General features: G+C 38.3%; 1 protein-coding gene across 1 annotated transcript in view; it reads right to left on the bottom strand.

Moving 5' to 3' along the window:
* Positions 1-19,412, bottom strand: part of RB1 (retinoblastoma 1) — a gene marked incomplete at its 5' end in the record, with an annotated part of 62,253 nt that overhangs the window by 39,706 nt on the left and 3,135 nt on the right. The window contains 9 exons of the mRNA XM_010145758.1: positions 9,111-9,313; positions 9,522-9,598; positions 9,675-9,706; positions 9,795-9,851; positions 10,524-10,640; positions 11,291-11,378; positions 15,428-15,505; positions 16,515-16,624; positions 19,103-19,180. Coding sequence (XP_010144060.1) covers positions 9,111-9,313; positions 9,522-9,598; positions 9,675-9,706; positions 9,795-9,851; positions 10,524-10,640; positions 11,291-11,378; positions 15,428-15,505; positions 16,515-16,624; positions 19,103-19,180 — 840 coding nt within the window. The remainder of the gene's footprint in view (positions 1-9,110; positions 9,314-9,521; positions 9,599-9,674; positions 9,707-9,794; positions 9,852-10,523; positions 10,641-11,290; positions 11,379-15,427; positions 15,506-16,514; positions 16,625-19,102; positions 19,181-19,412) is intronic.

Consider the following 19,412-nt stretch of genomic DNA (forward strand, 5'->3'; position numbering starts at 1 on the left):
GCAGGAATACAGCCACAGAACTGAACCCAAGCATTATTTACTTTTGTATCTAAGCAGAGAGCCACACCAAAATTGCCTCCGTTCAGCATGATTTTACAAAATTAAAGGACTGCAACTATATCTCCCTGAATTCCAATATATTTTTTCCTCATGGGCTACCTTTAAACATTCCTACGAAGTATTTGCAGTGTAGATACAGCAATGGTGTGGGATCAAAAGCTGAAGTTCAAATTGTCCAGAAACACAGTAGGACTAAAATGAAAGTCTGATAGCCATGGTACGACCACCAAAACATCTGACAAAAAAAAAAAACAAACCTTGAAAAGTAAGGAAAACCTGAAAACTACTTCACTATTTTGTGTTAAAACGTTAGTAATAATCAGGGCAATCAAAAGGGAAAAAAAGACTAACAAAAGTGTGTATCGTATTAACAAAGTCTTATTTCTGTGGCTAGCTCTGTACTTGGGGCCAGGGTAGATACAGGCAAGATATCTTTATACTGCACCAACAGAGCTGCAAGACCCACCTAGCACAGGCTATAAAACTCAGCTCCCTATTTCAGCTCTAAATCTTTAGCCAGAGAAACCATGACACATCTTCCACTTCTATAACCACGCTGGTAGTAATACGTGACCTCTGTATGAACAGAAACCACACCAGTGACTACAGGCAAGATACATAGCACAAGTAGCCACCTAAAGCAAAACCAGGCATAATTAACCACCTCTTGCTAATCTCCTCTTAATGATGAAAAGAAAGGGGAAACACAGTTATGAAAACTAATATGAAGCATTTGATTGACTTCTAATCTTGAGACAGACATTACACATGTAGTTTAGGTCTGTCATTGAGACAGATGCTCTCTACATCAGTGGAGAGAGGTACCTTCACAAACTGAACAATGCTACTGTAAAATACCTGTTTAAGATACATGGAATGAATTGTTTTCTGCAAGTGCAGCTCTGCCTCAGGTACAGAGGGAGCCAAAATACCTAAGTTATGGAAGTCTAACATAGGACTCATATCCCCTTAATAAGAAAAACTCTATACTTTGAAGCAGTAGATGAAGCAGAGAAAAAACTTAATCGTAAATCAAGAATGGCATCCTAATTTCACAGAATGAAAACTCTGCATAGTTGCTGTGTCTTAGGTAATCCTTTCAGTCATGTTTGTACTTGAATCAAAATAGCATCTTAAGGGCTGGGCTGACTTGGTATACCTGCAACAAATAAATCCATTAACACTGTGCTAATGTAACCAGTATTCACAACCCTAGTGAGAGTTCTGTATGGTTAGTGAGTGCCCACCAAGAAGGGAACACATTGCCAACAGACAAAAGCAGGAAACACAGGACCTCAGCTTTAAGCATTCTGGTTCCTCTTCCAGTAGCCTAGAGGATTTGCTCGGATGGTAACACCCAAGCATGAATAACAGCTTGAGTCATCTTCACAATAAACAGGAGTGGCAGGGATGATTTTCAAAGTGATGGTGCAGACAGTGAAGACTATCATTCGGTATTCTTCCTCGTTTTTCAATTTGCATTCAGCTATTAAGGCAGATAAAAGTTTCAAGCCTCAAAGAGCACAGCACAACTTCTATTAAAGGAAACTTCAGGAGTACTGAAAAGGCGTGGGAAAAACACTCTTACATATTTCATTTATGCATTTACAAAAAAGTGTGTGTGTGTATGATCAAACTAAAAAAGCATATGAATACATATATAGATGGTATATTCGCATATACCCAAAAAACTACTATCTTACAGACTTCGAAGAATGTGCCTTGTATGATAAAGGCAAAATCATAGAAGGCTTTCCAGCGACAGCTGTGAAAACTGAAGTTCCAGGGCTAATTCATGACCTTAAAATTAAAAAAAAAAAAAGGCACATGCAGCAGAGCCTGTATGATCCTTTAGCACTATCACACCAAGCAGCGGTGGTGGCAGTGACCTCACTCATCACACATGCTTCTGGAACATGCTCACGATGCAAGCAGAAATATATTTAGTTTGTACAGACAGAAAACCTCAAATCAATTCTCGGTTCCTTTTTTAATGCTCAAACTGTACCCTGCTAATGTAACTTTTTTGAAAGGAGCACGGTGAGCACATGAAATGGCATAGTTAGGTGACCCTTAGCACACTTTATCTCTGTAAGAAAAAGCCTAGAAAATCCCTCATTATAGATCGTTGTCCATAGCAACCTCCACGCTGAGACAAGATATTAGGTGTCTAAAATCCCGAAGGTCGCAGGAGATGGGTGATGTCTATAAGAGCAATCTGATGCCTGCATTTCCAGAGGTGTCTGTCTTTCCATCAGTTCCCTAGGTGGTTCAGATCTTGCCAGCGAGCATGCTTGCAAATGCTGACATTCTGGAAAAGCCAACCATGGTTTTGTGCCTAAGGCTGTCCCTCATTCACAAATTAGGTATTCCTATATCCAAGGAAAGGCAAAATTTAGAAGGCAGGAAAGAGCACACATTAGTTTTTCTAAGAGAAACAGGCTGCTGTGCAGAAACTTGTACAACTCCTGATGCCTAGAGGAGAGAGTAAGGGAACGTGTGACTCATTTGCCAGTGCTGAAGTCACTCAAGTCGTTGAGCCCACAGCTACATCTGTACTTGGTAAAACGAGCCACGGCCTGTCCTAAGGCCTTGAGGGCAAGTGGCAAAGCACAGCTTGCTCCCACACAGCTAAAACTTTCTCCACTTCTAATCTATACCAGCAGTTGAAAATAGTTCCTGAGCTGCATCACACCCCAGATCTTGCCTAAGCATTGTCCAGAGGAGTGCTCACATATGCCCAAACATGCCAGGGAACACGTTACTGATGAAACATCACCGATGACTACAGTGCAATACTCAAGCCTAAATTATTGTCCCTTTGAGGCCAGTAGCACAGACGCAGCCTCATACCTTGTCCTTGCTGCCTGGCCTTGCTTGAATGCCTATCAGCAAGGTTTTAGAGCCATTCCTCTAATACAACAGTGAGCAATCTATCCAGTAACCTACTGTATAAAATGTTAACAGTATGACCATTCCCCACTTCTTCAAAAAAAAAAAAAGAATGACTTAAGACATTGAAATCAAAGAAAGGACTTCAAACTGCATGTAGACACCTACCTCCAGGAGACATGTATGACTTCGGACACAACCTCATAGAAAACCCAACTAAGAAGGATATATACCACAAGAACATATACTAACTCCCATTCCTAGATGCTTAATTCCTCCTTGCAATTTCTCCTTAATTCTCTCCTTTGCAGACAAACCAAATTTGAAATTGTACACCGCATCCAAGGAAACAGGCACTAAGCACTCGAGTACGGTGAGCTCCACAGTAACTGTGTCCTTGTACAAAGACTAGGAGGCTGCATACTGTACCAAAGTACTAGGACTACTTGCTTACTTGTAACTACTTATAGCTTCAGCATGACATGGATTTGTCTAACACTTTTTAAGCAAATCTTAAACACACCTATTTAATACTTTTCTCCTTACTGCACTAAGTGGGTCTGCTGTTATTCCAGCTCAGTGAGTTTGTCATATGCAATGAAACCCATTCTTCGGGAAAGCGTGGTTTTCCTCATGAAAGCATGTCTGCCACAATGAGCTGCATAATTTAAAACCAACAGAAGACTATGGTGTGGGACGAGGTATCCAAGTATAAACATTAACTACATAGTTAGCTGACAAATATTGCAAACACCGAGTTATGTTAAATCGATGATAGGTGATGAAACAGTACTATAGGTTTCATTGCAAATGTTTAATTGACAATAGAAACCACACAGAAGACAAAGCTGATAAAGGAAAAGTGTTATGGAGCACAGTTTAGGCAATGCTACATGGAAGGAGTTAGAAATAAAGCAAACAAACACGCTTGCCTACTTCTGACAGTATATTAACCATTAAGAGAAGTAACCTTGTAGAGCCATCTTATCTTGCATCAGTCATTACAACTCCAAACCACATCACAACTCTAAATCGCAACACAGGTATCAATACTGGTCTTCCTTCTTCCTTTGAAAGGTACAAACACCAATTAGGATAGCAAGTGTTAAAGAGCAATACAGCCAAAGAAGGCTACAGCGTTAACATCTGAAGCGTAATGCACTGCTTTGGTTCAACATGTTTTTGTCCCTCACATAAATAAACACCAAAAAACCAGCTTGATGCCAGCAGACGAAACCAGACTGTGAATGAACTCCCTTTTAGCCTGCCACAGTGCAGTTTGTGCCCATTCTGTTCCGAGCTTTTGTGGGGTTGGTAGAAGGTGACCTAGCTGCTTCTTTCTGTTAACAGCAAAAGCTACCACAAAACCTTTTAAAACTGCAGTCGTATGAGGAATAGCTCTTGGACTCCTAGTGCTCATGTGAATGAGTTAACAAGTAAACAGCAGAACATTTTACCCTCTGTGGAGCTAACCAGGAAAGCATAGCCACGTTTCTTTGTTTAACCCACCTCACTGGGCTGGAATGAATTACCTTACATTTGGACATGATCGAGGTTGGCCTGCAACTCAAGTGCAGAAGAACAAGACCCCTTCACTACCCCAGTTCTGGGCAGCTGAAGCTTGACGCAGCAAGCTTGATGCTCAAAGCAGAAGGGCTTTGTACATCTCACCCCTGGCCCAGAAGATCATCTTTGGCTTGCCAAAATTGTATTTTGTAGCATGGCCCAAACTATTTTAAGTATGCCAACTGCGATGATTTAGAACACGTGTATGCCCCACACTCTCCATCTACCATTACACATGAAAAGGTGTTTTCCAAGAAGCACATTCACTCTCTATGCCGCAGTGTGAAAGAAATCTTTCTTGTTTGCTCCTCCCCAGCTAAAGAGCAGAGCACAAGCTGATAGGCAGTGAAATGCAACTGGATTGCTTTACAGATAGAGGGTATCCATCTTTGTTACCTGTCAGTGTTTACTTTCTTAAATGATAGAACAAAAAAAATCCCCAAACCTAATTCCCAGAAACAAAGGCATGTCAGATATTATAGGTATTTCACTCTTAAAATAGACTGTGAGAATCAACAGACTTCGTACTTGATTTGCTTGCACTGAAAACCTGTTCTTCCTTGTTTCTTCCTAACACACTGCAGCAAGCAGTGACACTCTAGCTAAATGCATCACACGGCAGTTGACAGGGCTTTCTCTAAGAAAAATTCAGAGATTCTGGAATTTGTTCACACAGCCTTCAATCTGAGATATTCAAAACAATCACTTTTTTGCCTGGCCACAAGAGAGATCAGTTTGACAGAATTATGCAAAAGGGTGAGCATCAACTCCCAGGCTGGCAGGTAACAAGCTATCCCTCTTATATGAAACAGATTTTAAGTATGCCAGGGTTTAAATCATATTTATACGAATATGATTGAAACGAAGCAAAGGCTATAGGAACCTTTATTTTTGAGTCTAAAGTAATTCCAGGTCCCTTTAAAGTTATGAAATTAAAATAGTGCCCAAAACACTGTAGTGAGATGAAGCACAAATGTTCTACAGCAAAGAAAGAATATTATATGGTATGTTTCTATTTTGCTAACAAAAATTATGTAGCATTATTAACATCTTCTAAACTTATCTCCACATAATCTGCATCTGGAAGCATCATAACCTCATGAGTAAATATTATTTGAGTGGATAAATGGGGCTTCTCCCTTCAGGGTTCAATAAAAAATTAAGGAAAAGGAATTACTTTCCACATGGTTTAGTCAATATGGACACCTGACCCATATTAATTAAAATTAAGAATTAAAATCAAAATTAACAATCATTGAGAAGAACCTTCAACACTTTCCCACTCTTTACTTTGTTTGGCTATACTTCTTTTTTTTTAACAAGAAAGGATAACCCAAAAAAGTTTCATCTCCTTCCTGAAGCGTAGAAGACTAAATCAGCCAGCTATGCAAAAGCAATAAACATATTCACAATGCAAAGGAGTGATATAGTATCTTTAGACACCAGTAAGAAACAGAATACTTCACGTGCATTTGATACAGCTTCCAAAGTCAGATAAAGATGTACTTAAGATTCTTTCTTCAGAGAACTTATGCAAGGTGGTTTTTCCTCACAAAAGCTGTGACAAATAAAACTACAATATTCTGTATTCAATCGCTCAGTGCCTTTAAACCTCATACTAAAGTCTTACTTCCTAAAGCAGTCAGGAGAATGGGGAAAGACCAGATAAATACAGACCTGATATCTCAAAGAGCAGACAAGCCTTGCAAATGAACTAAACAAAAACCTGTGGCAAATAACTGGGGGAATGAGAGTTGCCTTATGTAAATATTCGTAAATAAATATTTTTCAAATGTTTCTATTCTTATTTACCAAGATCGATTTTTTTTCCATAAGCTTTACTCACTCCATGCTTTTCTTCCCTTTTCTTAACACTTTAAAAAAAATACTTTCTCTAACCATATTTGGAAACTTGAACCTTCTTAGGATCCCATCTCTTTTGGATTATCAGGTAATTTGTTTAAAATTAATCCAAAGTAATCACTTATGATGAGAGATCTTTATGACTGTGCAAAAGTCATCTGGCTTTTCTCTCCTTTACTGAGTGTTTGGAGGTAAGAGCTATTTGCCAGTATGAACTACACTTCTTTAATTGCTTACCCCTTCTTGAGGGAATTACTAATTAAGCAGACACTTTGTTCACCCTGTACACGTATCCAGGTAACCAACTGCAGAAGAATATGGTAAACCACTCTTCTGTTCATTAGCTGAACCTAAGTTACAGTTTTCAGACTAAACCAGCTAATATTTATATGTGAGGCGAGGGTGCATTTTCTGCACTCGAGGACTCTTGGCTTTACGTTTCTATATGCAGCCTTACACCCTACAGGCCTCAGGTGCTTCACTGCAGTGACCCAGAGACTCTGCAACACAATTTAGCACAGATGATGTCTTGCTACTACTTGTCTCCTGAGCTACCGCTATGCAGTCAGCTGCTTACAACTCGCAGCCTTTCCCTTAGGGGCAGCGGGAGGAGGCAATGGAGGCCAGCGCAGAATCACAGGGTGACTGTACACAGGCTACACTGCCTGTAGCTGCCTGCCAGTTTCCCTCAACTTTTGAGGGAACCCTGCTGTGTCCTTGTTCTGGTTTTGGCTGGGGTAGAGTTATTTTTCTCCACAGTAGCCAGTATGAGGCTGCATTTTAGATATGTGCCAAATCCCGGATGTTTTCGTTACTGCTGAACAGTGCTGACTGTCAGGAAAGCCAAGGACTCTTCTGCTCCTCCCATCACCCTACCAGCGAGTAGGCTGAGGGTGTACATAAGTTAGGAGGGAACACAGTCTGAACAGTTGACCTCAACTGACCAAAGGGATATTCCATACCATATGATGTCACGCTCAGCATTTAAAGCTGAGGGAGGAAGAAGGAAGGGGTGGATGTCTGGAGTGATGTGTGCGTGTGTTTGTCTTCTCAAGTAATCATCATGTGTGATGGAGCCCTGCCTTCCTGGAGATGGCTGAATACCTGCCGGCCAATAGGAAGCGGTGAACGAATTCCATGGTTTGTCTGCTTGTGCGCGAGGCTTTTGCTTTACCTGTTTTAATTGTCTTTATCTTTAACTGTCTTTATCTCAACCCACGAGTTTTCTCTTCTGATTTCTCTTCCCCATCCCACTGGAGGGGACTGAGCGAGAGGCTGTGTAAGGCTTAGTTGCTGGCTGGGGATAAAACATGACAGCCATCTAGTGACAAACCTCCAGCAACAGGAGACTGCACATTGTCCTGCTCTTGAGGAGATCCAGATGATACATGACACAAGTCAATAAAGCAGGAGGGCCCTTGGATACGTGTACTACACTTTTCTTTTTGTCCCCTCCACTGTGCTCCACTCTGCATATCTTACTGGCACCAGATGATAGTTGCCATTTCCAAGTGAACTACTTTATTCTGTTAACACTCAGATCACCTATGTGACCCACCCCAGAACAGTACTAAATATTCATGTCTGGAAATTCAGGAAGATACATTAAAATACATTCAAACAGAGCACTCAGAAAACCTGAAATAACCCTGTATTCATTGTTGATGTTATAATTTGTTTCACAAAAGTCTGCAACTACACCTGCAATTTTTGAAAACACAATGGTTTCGATTTTCCAGTCTGAAAGCCCAAGTCCAAATCGGATTATCTGCATGAGGTGCTTGAATTACTGGGTAGAAAGTGGTAGATATGGCTTACTGCTGATCAGTAAACTGACTTCAAACTGGTTTGTAGAAGGTAGCAGGAGCTAGAAACCTGAACGGATGGGAATCTTGCTGCTGAGGACAACAACGCTCCTTGAATCTGGGAGTGTAAGCCCACAGCCTGATATCCACCATACGAGAAAATTGTTAACTTTTCACTTTAAAGTCATACAGAAACCAAATGCAGATTACTCTGAAAACTTGCTTCACGATTACACTATCTCATTAGCTATTGACATACAGTGTTTTTCAATCTTCCCAGAACTATAAGATATGGGATGGGTTCTTAAATGATTGCTTTATGTCTGTCTCAGTCCTTATAGCTTCCTGTTTTGTAGCACTAAGAGCATATTTTTGGTTTATAGCTAAGATGCAATATAAAGAAATAATGTTTGATTTTCTGAGATCCAGCCTAAAAAAACACAACCCAACCTCCCAGCATTTTATTTTAATGGTATCCAAAGTGACTGCAGAACAAAGGACAATGCAAATCGGTATTCTAAATACTATTACCAAACATATCAGATGCACAGAACTAAAGCCCTATTACCAAGTGGGAATAGCAAGTGGTTAAAACTTAACTTACCAGTAAAAGCATAGAATTTATTGCCCTGTCTTTGGCACCAAAACACCGTTTGTGGGTATTACCCTTATGATTCATGCCAGACTGTAAGATGATGTCGGTTACAATCGCGTAAATCAGCAGAGCTATGTCAGCTTCTTCTGAAGTACCCCTTCTTTTCAAAACCTGAAGACATGTCAAAACTAATCGTGTTTGGCTCTTCTAATTTATTTTGATAGAAATCTCAGCAAGACCACAACTTCTTTTACAGCACTGGGTGTTATTTCCTTTTACTAGATACGCACGTTATACGAGGACAAATACTACTTTAAAGCACTACTTACAGACTGCCAAGCAAGAGACTCCATAATTCGATGTTCACACCGTTCCAGATGCTTTATCATTTCCCTTGTTAGGCTTGGCTCCACTTTAATAAAGCTTTCAATCACCTTGTAGAAGTCAAAAGCTTTTAAATCAAATACATTGAGAATCCATGGGAAAGACAAATCTGTTTCAATACTGGTACCATCACTTTGTGAAGCATTTCCTGCAGGGAAAACAGCCTAAAATTACCAAGAGCACTACATTCTTTCACTTCTGATTTTTTTTCCTTTTTGTGTTTATTGAATTATTGCTAGTTCAGAAGTTTCAGGGAGCATGGGCTTTTTCCTATTTACTGTATTTTATGTATTAGAAAAAATGTCAATAATTATCAATAAATAACAATGCTATTTAGGACTTGAGGTTCAACTTACTGCCATATGTAGCCATAACAACCTCAACAGCACATGCCAGAAGAGATGTGTGGAAGACGTTATCATTCAGAAGTTTGCTAAGGAGAAAGAAACTTATTAGTACTTCTCCTAACACTGAAATAGCAGACTTTGGTAGAAGTTAGGGGCACATACCTGAAATTCTGCACTGACAGGCGCTCTTCCTCCTGAAATACATAAATCAAACCAAAGTTGTGAGTATTCTTAGTATTTGTAAATGCAGTGCCAGTACTAAGCTGTCAGTACTAAACTTACCGACTTCAGCATAGACTCCATTACTCTGTAATACAGACGTACTCCAAGCTTGTATCTCTGTTAAAAAAAGAAGAAATTCAAGAGTATTATAAGAAGTTTTAACAGACCATGACAGGAAGACTCATGTTCTCATGATTCAGGACATTTCCATTTTTTGGAAAAGCCACCATAGAAGCCATTGTCCACAGCTACATTTGCCAATAGTACTGGGGAGGCCTTAAAGGCTACTGGGGTTGTGCCTACTGCAACCACGTGAAGATTGGTTAATCGAGTTTATGTCAATTCACAGCTAACAGGATGAAGAACAGTGATGACAGACAAGAGACTGTTGAGTACAAACCTGGCTAGACTTCCTTTCCAAGATCCTTGTAGAAAGCATAGCTGGCCTACTGATTTTATAAAGAAGTGAGTCACCTTGCGCTGTTTTAGGATAAGTTACCTTAACGAATGCAAATGTTTCACTAAATGTATTTTGCCTAGCAACTTTCCCATTCTTCATTAAAATATTTCCAGCATTTTCCACCTAGATTCTATCGTTCCTTATATATTAACAATAATTTGTTGGATACCATCTTTACAGAGCTTTAAAAATACATGTGCATTCCTCAAGTTGAAAAGAAGAGTTACTTTTTACCATTACTGATCTTCACTGAAGTCCGTAAGTCAGGTCTCAACGTCAGCTAGTACCAACAGAGCACATGAGGAATACTTAACCAAAATGCTAGTTACCTGTGAGCCAATTTCAGCACATCCCGGGCCAACTGCTTCAGCAAATTTCTTTTTGAAGATGTGCTCAAGACTTTCCACTCTTTTCAGGATACTATCCTTAGGGTTCACTGTGCAATTCTAATAAAGTACAGGAAGGAGGGCAAGTGAAGGAAAAACAGAGAAAGGACATATTACTTCAAAACCATTTTAATGATTTGATCACATTAGTCCTGCCTCACTTTGTAACATCTCTTGATCAGCTCATTAGCATAAATGAGCTGAGCATAAAAGTGGAGTACTGTAGAAGTAACAGAATCATTGTATATATTCAATAACTTCCAGTAACTACAGCTTCATTTCTCACATGCAATTAGCTGTAACTAACCCAGCTAATATGTGAGTTGTGCCACTGACGTTAATGTCTTTGAAGTTAGAAATATGCTTATGTTGCTCAACATGAGCACAAGAGATGATCCTCTGAGAGTACATCCTCGTTCTCTTCGTCTCCCTTTTATATCCCTTTCTTTCTCCACCTGATACATAAATAAACCTTAGTATTTAGTGCAGTAACAAAAAGATTAAAGACCTTACAAGGTTCCAGTACACATCAGGGGGAAGTGCTTTCTGAAACAATTAATTACATTTAAACCACCCCAATTAAAATGTACTTCTGCAAAAATGGTTGTTATAAAGGAGTTCCCAAAAACGTGCATCAGATCTCTATGTGTACATTTTACTTGAGTGATAATTCAATGAATCTTTCACAAATCTTTCTTCTAGTCACTTACGTTAAAATACATGATGAGACTATCTGATGGTTTATCAGTTGCTGAGTTTAAAATCATACTCAATTGCTGAATGTTATTCATTGCAGCTCTGGAAAAATACAATAAAATCCACATAAATAAACATTAAGGTTGGCTTGACACTTTCCAGAAACTGAACAGCAATTCTATGAACAACAATAAAAAACCATTATTTTAGTTCAGCTATCATACAACCTGTTGGGAAAAACTGCTATACTGTGTTAACCATTGTGAATTTTAATAATCTAACTCATCTAATTTAATTCTGAGAATGATTAACAATCCATTAAGAAAACTACAAAAAGAACATAAATGAAGTCAAAAAACACTAACAAGCACTTTTAAAAGCAATAAAATGTTGGAATTGCAATCCTGGTATGTGAAAATAATCAATTAAATCAAGCAACTCCCTAACAAAAAAACATTTCAGCTTTTGTACAAAAATAATACAAAAGACTAGTGAAGACAGCTTTTATATGTCAAGTTCACAACCGTAAAAAGTATTAAAACAGGGCAGTCACAAGAAAACACAGCCTTTTTAACAGATATGCTTTGAAAAAAACCACATTTTTCAGAGGCAGAGCTGTCAGTGTTCTTATTGGCAATGGCATGAGAATACAGTCTTCTCCCCTCTCTGGATCTGAACACCGAAGTCACACTAAAACTTAAATTCTTACCTTAACTTTTTCTGCTTCCAATAGAAAGGCTACAATTCCTGTAATCTTTATTCTACCTGTTGTATCTGTAGCTAGGTCAGAATGATCTTAAATATAAAATCTTCTTAACTTTTGAAGTATTATGGGTGGAGTAAAGGATGTGGACATTAATTTTTTAGTGTTCCCAAGGAACACAAACAGTATAATCTTAAAAAGTAGAACAAAAATTTGTATTGTCTAGACGAAAAGTAGTTTAAAAATATTAATAACATTTTATTAACTTGGACCAGTGTTGTTTAGTATCTTCATCAATAACACAAACAGTGGGATCGAGTGCACCCTCAGCAAGTTTGCAGATGACACCAAGCTGAGCGGTGCAGTTGACATGCCTGAGGATCAGGCATGAACAGGGACCTGGACAAGCTGGAGAAGTGGGCCAGCGTGAACCTCATGAGGTTCAACAAGACCAAGTACAAAGTCCTGCATGTGTGTCAGGGCAACGACCAGTATCAATACAGGCTGGGCAATGAAGGGATTGAGAGCAGCTCTGCAGAGAAGGGGCGTGGGGGTTCTGGTGGATGAAACATAGAAAACTACAGCTAACAGAAGTAACAGCAGTATTTTAGAGAAGCTGTAATTATTTAAAGAATTAAAAACATTCTTAAAAGTACACAGTATCCTGTTGTTTATTCCACAAAACTAAATGTCTCATTAAGGTGACTGTATATCTCTCTGAAGAAAGTATTTTCTAGTTTCTTTTCTAGAACTGAAATCCTGACGCCAAACATTTTTTTAGGTCTTTCAGAAAAATAGTTTTTTCTGAAAAAGGTAAAAAAAAGACATCTTCTCAAATAGGGTGTATTATCCAGGAGGTGACTAAAATATCTATAGGTGGGAAAAGTAATGACCTTGTCATCCAGGACAAGAACACATGTGCATGAGCTAGCATCTAAACAACCCACATTTCCAACTTTTGGGGGATACCACGTATTGTTCTGCCTTTATGATTTGCACATACTTACAGAACTTACAAGATATCCAGTACATCCATAAGTATTACTGTGGCCTGGCTTTTTTTAAAAAACTTATTTCAAGTTGTGTATTAAGCAACAGCATTAGGTTTCCGCTATTTTAGAAAGGTTAGTGTTTTAATTTCTCTCCTAACATCTAAGAAACAGTTTTATTCTTCCAGTGGTATTGTTACTTTCTGAATTTTTCATTATGTCTTTTGGTGGGGGTTTTTCGCTTGTTTGTTTTATATTTATCTGCTCTTTAACCTTGATTTGGCTCATATCACACAAAAAATAAGAACAAAGAAAAGTATGTTCAATCATTATACCTGTAGTAAAGATGCATTTTTCTTTATTTTTTAGAAAGTTTTCATAAAACCACTTCTACCAAAACTGTACTAGTGATAAGGAAAAAACTAAAATGAAAACACACAATCCATTCTCATTATGCTCCGAGCTAGTACTTACACCCATTTTATCTACTGCTTGCTATATAAATGACCAGATACAAATCCTCTGATGAAAACTATTAGATTTCAGGGGGCTTTAAAGGAGGTCGCTCCTAAGTGTCTAGGTCCAGACAGAAGACATTATAAGAAGATTCAAAGTAATAAGTATAGTGCTTTCAACATTACCTGTAAGAGGTTCTGCTTAATGCAGAGCAAGTGAATGTTACACTTTCCACTCAAGTGCTAGTGATCAAAGGCTTGCTGCCATCTAGTGACAGTTCCGGGGTTTTATGAAAAAGTTACTACAACCCAAGCCACACGTGGTGAATAAGCCTTCACTTCAACTGTCTTAAATGGCACCAGTTTTGGACAACTCAGATAAAAGCCCAAGTGTGGATGGAGAGAATCTAAATATCTCACTAGACCTCCTCTCAAGATCAGGGTTGGCTTAGCACATTTCAAATTTTTAGCCATGCAGAAGCTTGGTGCTCCTGGACTTTTTTAATAAGACTTGCAATGAAGCATCTTTCACAGTGTTAGGGGACTTTTAAATGCTAGTGTAACAGAAGACCTTCAATAACAAGCTACCTGTATGTGTCAAAACCGGGATGTGTTGTTAATGAACTTCTTGTTACATACACTGTATGTTATAGATGGACCAGTTCTCACTAGCGCACCTTTGGTCTGGGAAACCAAAGGCAAACTCATGCATTTATGGCTAAATGAACATCACTGGCACTTAAAGATGTTGAAGCATAAGACTAAAAGGGACCACTCAAGCAGTAAAACTTTTTTGTAGTCACAGGCAATTACAAGTTCTTTAGAGATTGATCAGTATCTATCTCAGCTGCATACCTCTTCTTGTTTTTTATGAAGAAGCTTTTCAGAACCTTACTGCTCTTTTGTCTAGAAAACAATTAGTTTCTGCAGATGGCATTTAGTAGATTTATAGCAGATGCACAAGCCCAGAGTCTAATTCATTCTTCCACAAGCATATAAACACAGTAGAAATATTTTTAATAAAAACAAAAATAATTGTACTCATTTGAGAAAACTGAAGTAATAATTAAGGGTACAATATTTTAACCCCTCTCATCTCTACAGCATGCTAAAATTGAAGGAATTTATGTGTCAAGCATGGAACAAGAACTTCACTGTCCGATTTTATTAAACCTGACACCTTAAGAATGACTGCCTGCATGAATACTCCTCTATTTGTCCACACAGCACAATGCATCGCAGTGACACAGCTGGTTGGTTCTTAAGTGACCAGGAATTTCTAAGCACCACCAGGCAAAAACATACTGATTGCGTCAAAAAACTATATGGCACAAGGCAAAATGGTACACTGAAATCTCCTTTCCTTTGGTTAACGGAATTCAAGCTTGCAGTTTTTCTGCACTTGAGTGTAGATCAGACAATCCCCAATTAATACCACATTTCCACCACAACTTGTCCATTTTCCCGATAGACGAAAATATGTTGGCACTCTGAAATTTTCATCTTCCCAATACAGGGGAAAAAAAAAAACCTATGGTACTCTGAAATATTAATCTTCCCATACAGAAGAAACAATACTAAGAAGAAAAAGATCATGGTGGAAGAAATGTGTGTGCATACACAATCTGGTACCAGGAATGGAAACCAGAAGATACAGAGCTACAGTAAAGATGGGAAAGGAAGATGGAAGTACAGTAGACCAAAGTACTACTGTGGAAGTATAAAGCTGCATTCTCACAAGAACTAATATACAGTATCTATTTTGCAGACATCTTGCACTTCTTCACAGAACTCAGTTAATGGCTTTTTCTCTGTTTCTAACAACTTCACCTGGAAGTGAGGGCATGCAGCACTGCTTAGTACATGCTCACTACTCATTAGTGACCAGAACTCTTTTATGAAAAACAAAACAGCTGCTTTAAAATTAAAACAACTTCTCTAAAAATTAATATTTCTATCTAGGATAGTAAACAAAAGAACAGAGCTTGAAAGAAAAACTCATACCGCACAGGAGTCTGGGGAAGTATAAGATTAAATTCCTCATCTGGATTGTTTTTTAGTGGTGTCCTCTTCAACTGTGAACTACAGAAATAGAAAATAAACTTATGAAGTGTTAATGTAATTCAAAAAAGAACATTTTCTGTAAAGACTTATTAATCTGCAGAAAAAAACTGTGGAACAGATTCTTAAAAGATTTGACATCCAACCACTCCATCTGTTAGAACAACATAATTTAAATTCCCAAGTAGATCTTTAAACAGGACATTGGATTAGATAACCTCCGAGTTCCTGACCAATTTCATTTGTTTTCTAGAATTCTCTTCATAGCAACTTAATTTATACAAACAACTGGTATTATCTCTGTTTTAATCCAATTTTAAACACACATAATTTTCTAGCATAGATAAAGTCACAGACTCACACTGTGATCTCACGTTAGGTAGTCTTAGAAATGTTGAATTGCCAGGAATTTTACCACTGGAATTTTAGAGTATGGCTAAAAGAATTCACATACATCTGTACTACTGAACAGCACCAGGGAATGTGCCTGAGCACTGGTACTCAACTGTTTATTCTGCTAAACCATCTGTGGTGTATTTCTTTCCCATGCAAACTACCATTCCCGAAACAATTTGTGGGTACAGGTCAGAAGACAGAATGGCCTGAAGATCACTTCCAAATGCCATCAGCAGGTTTTAGGAAGGAGGAGCTGGACAGTGAGGACTGAAGCCACTCCATGCCAGCTGGTCCTGAGTGGTAACACCACCTCGGGCATATGTAATCAACTAGCACAACAAGACCTAATCCTCCTCCTCAGGATTCCTCAGCTTCCCCTGCATGACAGGGGCCTGCACAGAGTAAGAATTAAAGTAGAGCTTCCAAAGCATTTATAGCGTAAATAAATAGAAAACTCTACCTAACACAAAGCAAGGCTGAGGTTGCCAGAAATATCTTAGCTCAACCTCAAACCTGGGAGATCCACAGGATACAGAGATCTCCATTTAGAACATACAGCAGGGGGGCAAAGGAAGAAATCAACACAAGTTCACATTTTCTCTTACAAAATCAAAGAAGTAAATGGAAATTTTACCATGCTATGACATCAGGCTGTAGAGTTGAATCGTGATCCAGAAATAATCTTGCATCTATATCTTTGTTGTTGAGATAGAGCTCATCATACTGTTTCCAGAGAACCTCAACCTCAGAAAACATTGACAAAAAACTTTATAGAAACGTTTGACATTTTACTGGATAATATAAGCAAGTCCTACCTCATTAATACAATACTGAAATGCTAAGAGAATGACCTTGGAACTCGCAAAGTCACTTCTTACACAAATAGCTGAAACATTCCCAGAGGAAAATTATCCTTCTCATGTGCAAACAAAGGTAATCCTTTACAAGAGAAAACAATCCAAGACCAGGAAGAAATACAGGCCTTGACACTGTGAAAGAGCTAAAAGTAGTTACAGTGGGAGACACAGACCTGCAAATCAGACTAATGCTTCCAAGCTTCTAAATCTTTCTTTTCAGAAAAAAAAAAAGTGTCTCTAAGAGCAGGAAATGTAGCATGAGTGTCCTTAGAACAGCTGCCAGACAATCTGCTAGGTCAGAGATGATGGCCAAGACCCAAACTCAAACTTTCTTGTGTAACTTTCCTGAGTATAAGAGTTTCCCCATTCCATATTCCTATCTGTAGTAGTGAAGTTTAAGAGACATACCTATTTGTACAAAAACACACACCATTGTTTCATATCCACATTGCTGGTTTTTAAATTGCTGTTTAAAGTTTTTTAGCTGATTAGATCTCATACTGATAGGACATTATTTTCTATGGGAAATGTTGGGGGGGTTTTTTGTTCGGGTTTTTTTTTATTTTGAGTGACTAACTGGAAGCCTGAAAATTTTTTATCAAGGCCAGATGAGCTTCAAAATCTGCTGCTCTTTTTCTGCAGAAGTAGGCAGGCACCTCAAGTATCTGTTCCCTGAGCCCTTAAACATACTAAATGATGCTGTGTTCCACCAAACTCCTGGTATAAAAACAGACAAAAAGTGCATACTAACCAAAACCAGTCCCCTCCCAAGCACAAGAAAAAGCAAGCTGCCAATATATCCTACACAGCTTTGCTCCTCATCCTCCTGTTTTACCTTTGCCAAATCAATTTGCTCCAAACTGATCTCATGGTTAAACCTTTGAGATTAGAACTACTAAATCAAAGATTATCTTTAGATTCCCATTATAGCTTTATTTGTTTCATTTTAAAAGCTTGTTATCTTTTCACATATTATGCTTATACATTCTTTTTGCCTAAAATATTTTAGTATTTCATAATCTTTTAGAAACTTGATTCTCACTGCAATAAACCAGCAGCTCAAACGAAATGCCTGCACTGGACTAACTGGGAAGAAACTTTGAGCCAAAAATAAGAGTTCTGAATCTATTCATCAGTTCATAAAACTCGACCTTCACAAACACAGTGAAGACAAATGAAATACCAACACTAAGCCTCAAAATCTTTTCTTGTTTTGGAAACCACATTAAAATTTACTGAAAGCTCAGTGTTTTTTCACGAAAAAGTCAATTTAAATGTCCCAGATTACTAGCTACTGTATTGATGATCTCAGCTATGATTGGATTGTGTATATGAAATGACTATCTCTGAAATATAGCTGTAACTTTCTGTTTTGTTTTAAATATCCCCTCAGGCACTCAAGTTTCAGGACCAAGGATCACGTGACTGGATTCCTCTTCAAATGCACCATTTTATGCAATTTTCACCAGCAGAGTCTTTGACTGGTAATTTTGATACTATGTTTAAATTGAGCAGCCCTGGATGAGACTCATTGATTTGAGAAGCAGCTGTATAATGATCTTCACCTTGAAGATCATACAGGATTTCCCAACTACGTATTCCCATAAATTAAAAAGTCTAAACACACTGCTGATACCCTGAAATTCCTTTTGGAACAGAGTAAGAGCTAAGAACTTCAGCGGGTCTTGTATTTTGCCCTCCACCCAAGACACTATGACACTGAATAGATGTTGAGTCTGACAAACTTCAGAGCTGCTTTTTTTCAGGATACATCTATTGGTGGCACACAGCTAATCCTACTCTTTTAAGAGCGATGGATGCAAATACATTGCAAGAAGGTAACCTATTAAGGCACGTTCTTGCATGCTATTGCATAGAGGTAGTCTGCCACGTTCAGGCAGTAAGATGAAAGTAATTCTTCAGGGATGCAGCAGTCCAAACTCTGTCAGTTGTGAAACTGTGCCTAATCTTTTGGATATCTCTCCAACATGACTACAGTAACACGTCTCAATTATATTTAAATTAAGGTGTATAATTTAAGACTGTATACACTTATAGACTGACTTCAGGCTCTTGATATTGTAATAGCTGTAGTTCAGATTAATGGCCTCACTAAGATCACAGATATGCAACTCTATCACCATATTTTGCTTTGAGCAAAAGCACTAGTTCAGCCCCCGGAAATTAACTTACTCAATTCAAGTGTAAAGCTAAATACACTCCATGCATGCTGGAATCCCCACTAAGCCACATGCATTTTACTAGATTATTTTAGAAGAACCTATTAAAACTTCATCAATGTGTAAAGAGAATCTTAAGTAGTTCACATGAAGTAAAGTACTGTTGGTGAACCATCTTCATTTACCTCTGGTAGTCCATTTGAAGATACAATACCAATGGAATTCAAGAAAGGAATAAAGCTTGTGAAATACACATTTTTTACCTAAAAAAAAGAAAAAACCTAACATTAGAAATACACAGAGGCAGCCATGCACACACTGCTTTCACCTCTTTAACAAGAAATTGTGACACTTCTGTAATGCACTGGGTTTTGCTTTCAATAAAGTAAAACCAAGATTGCCTACATACCGGAAGTGTAGTGATATATAAACATGCATATATAAGCATAATCCATTGCTGGAACATTAAATGACTAAACTGGGAAAGAACTGCAC

This window comes from Buceros rhinoceros, unplaced genomic scaffold (genome assembly GCF_000710305.1).
Source record: "Buceros rhinoceros silvestris isolate BGI_N320 unplaced genomic scaffold, ASM71030v1 scaffold11161, whole genome shotgun sequence".
Classification (NCBI taxonomy): domain Eukaryota; kingdom Metazoa; phylum Chordata; class Aves; order Bucerotiformes; family Bucerotidae; genus Buceros; species Buceros rhinoceros.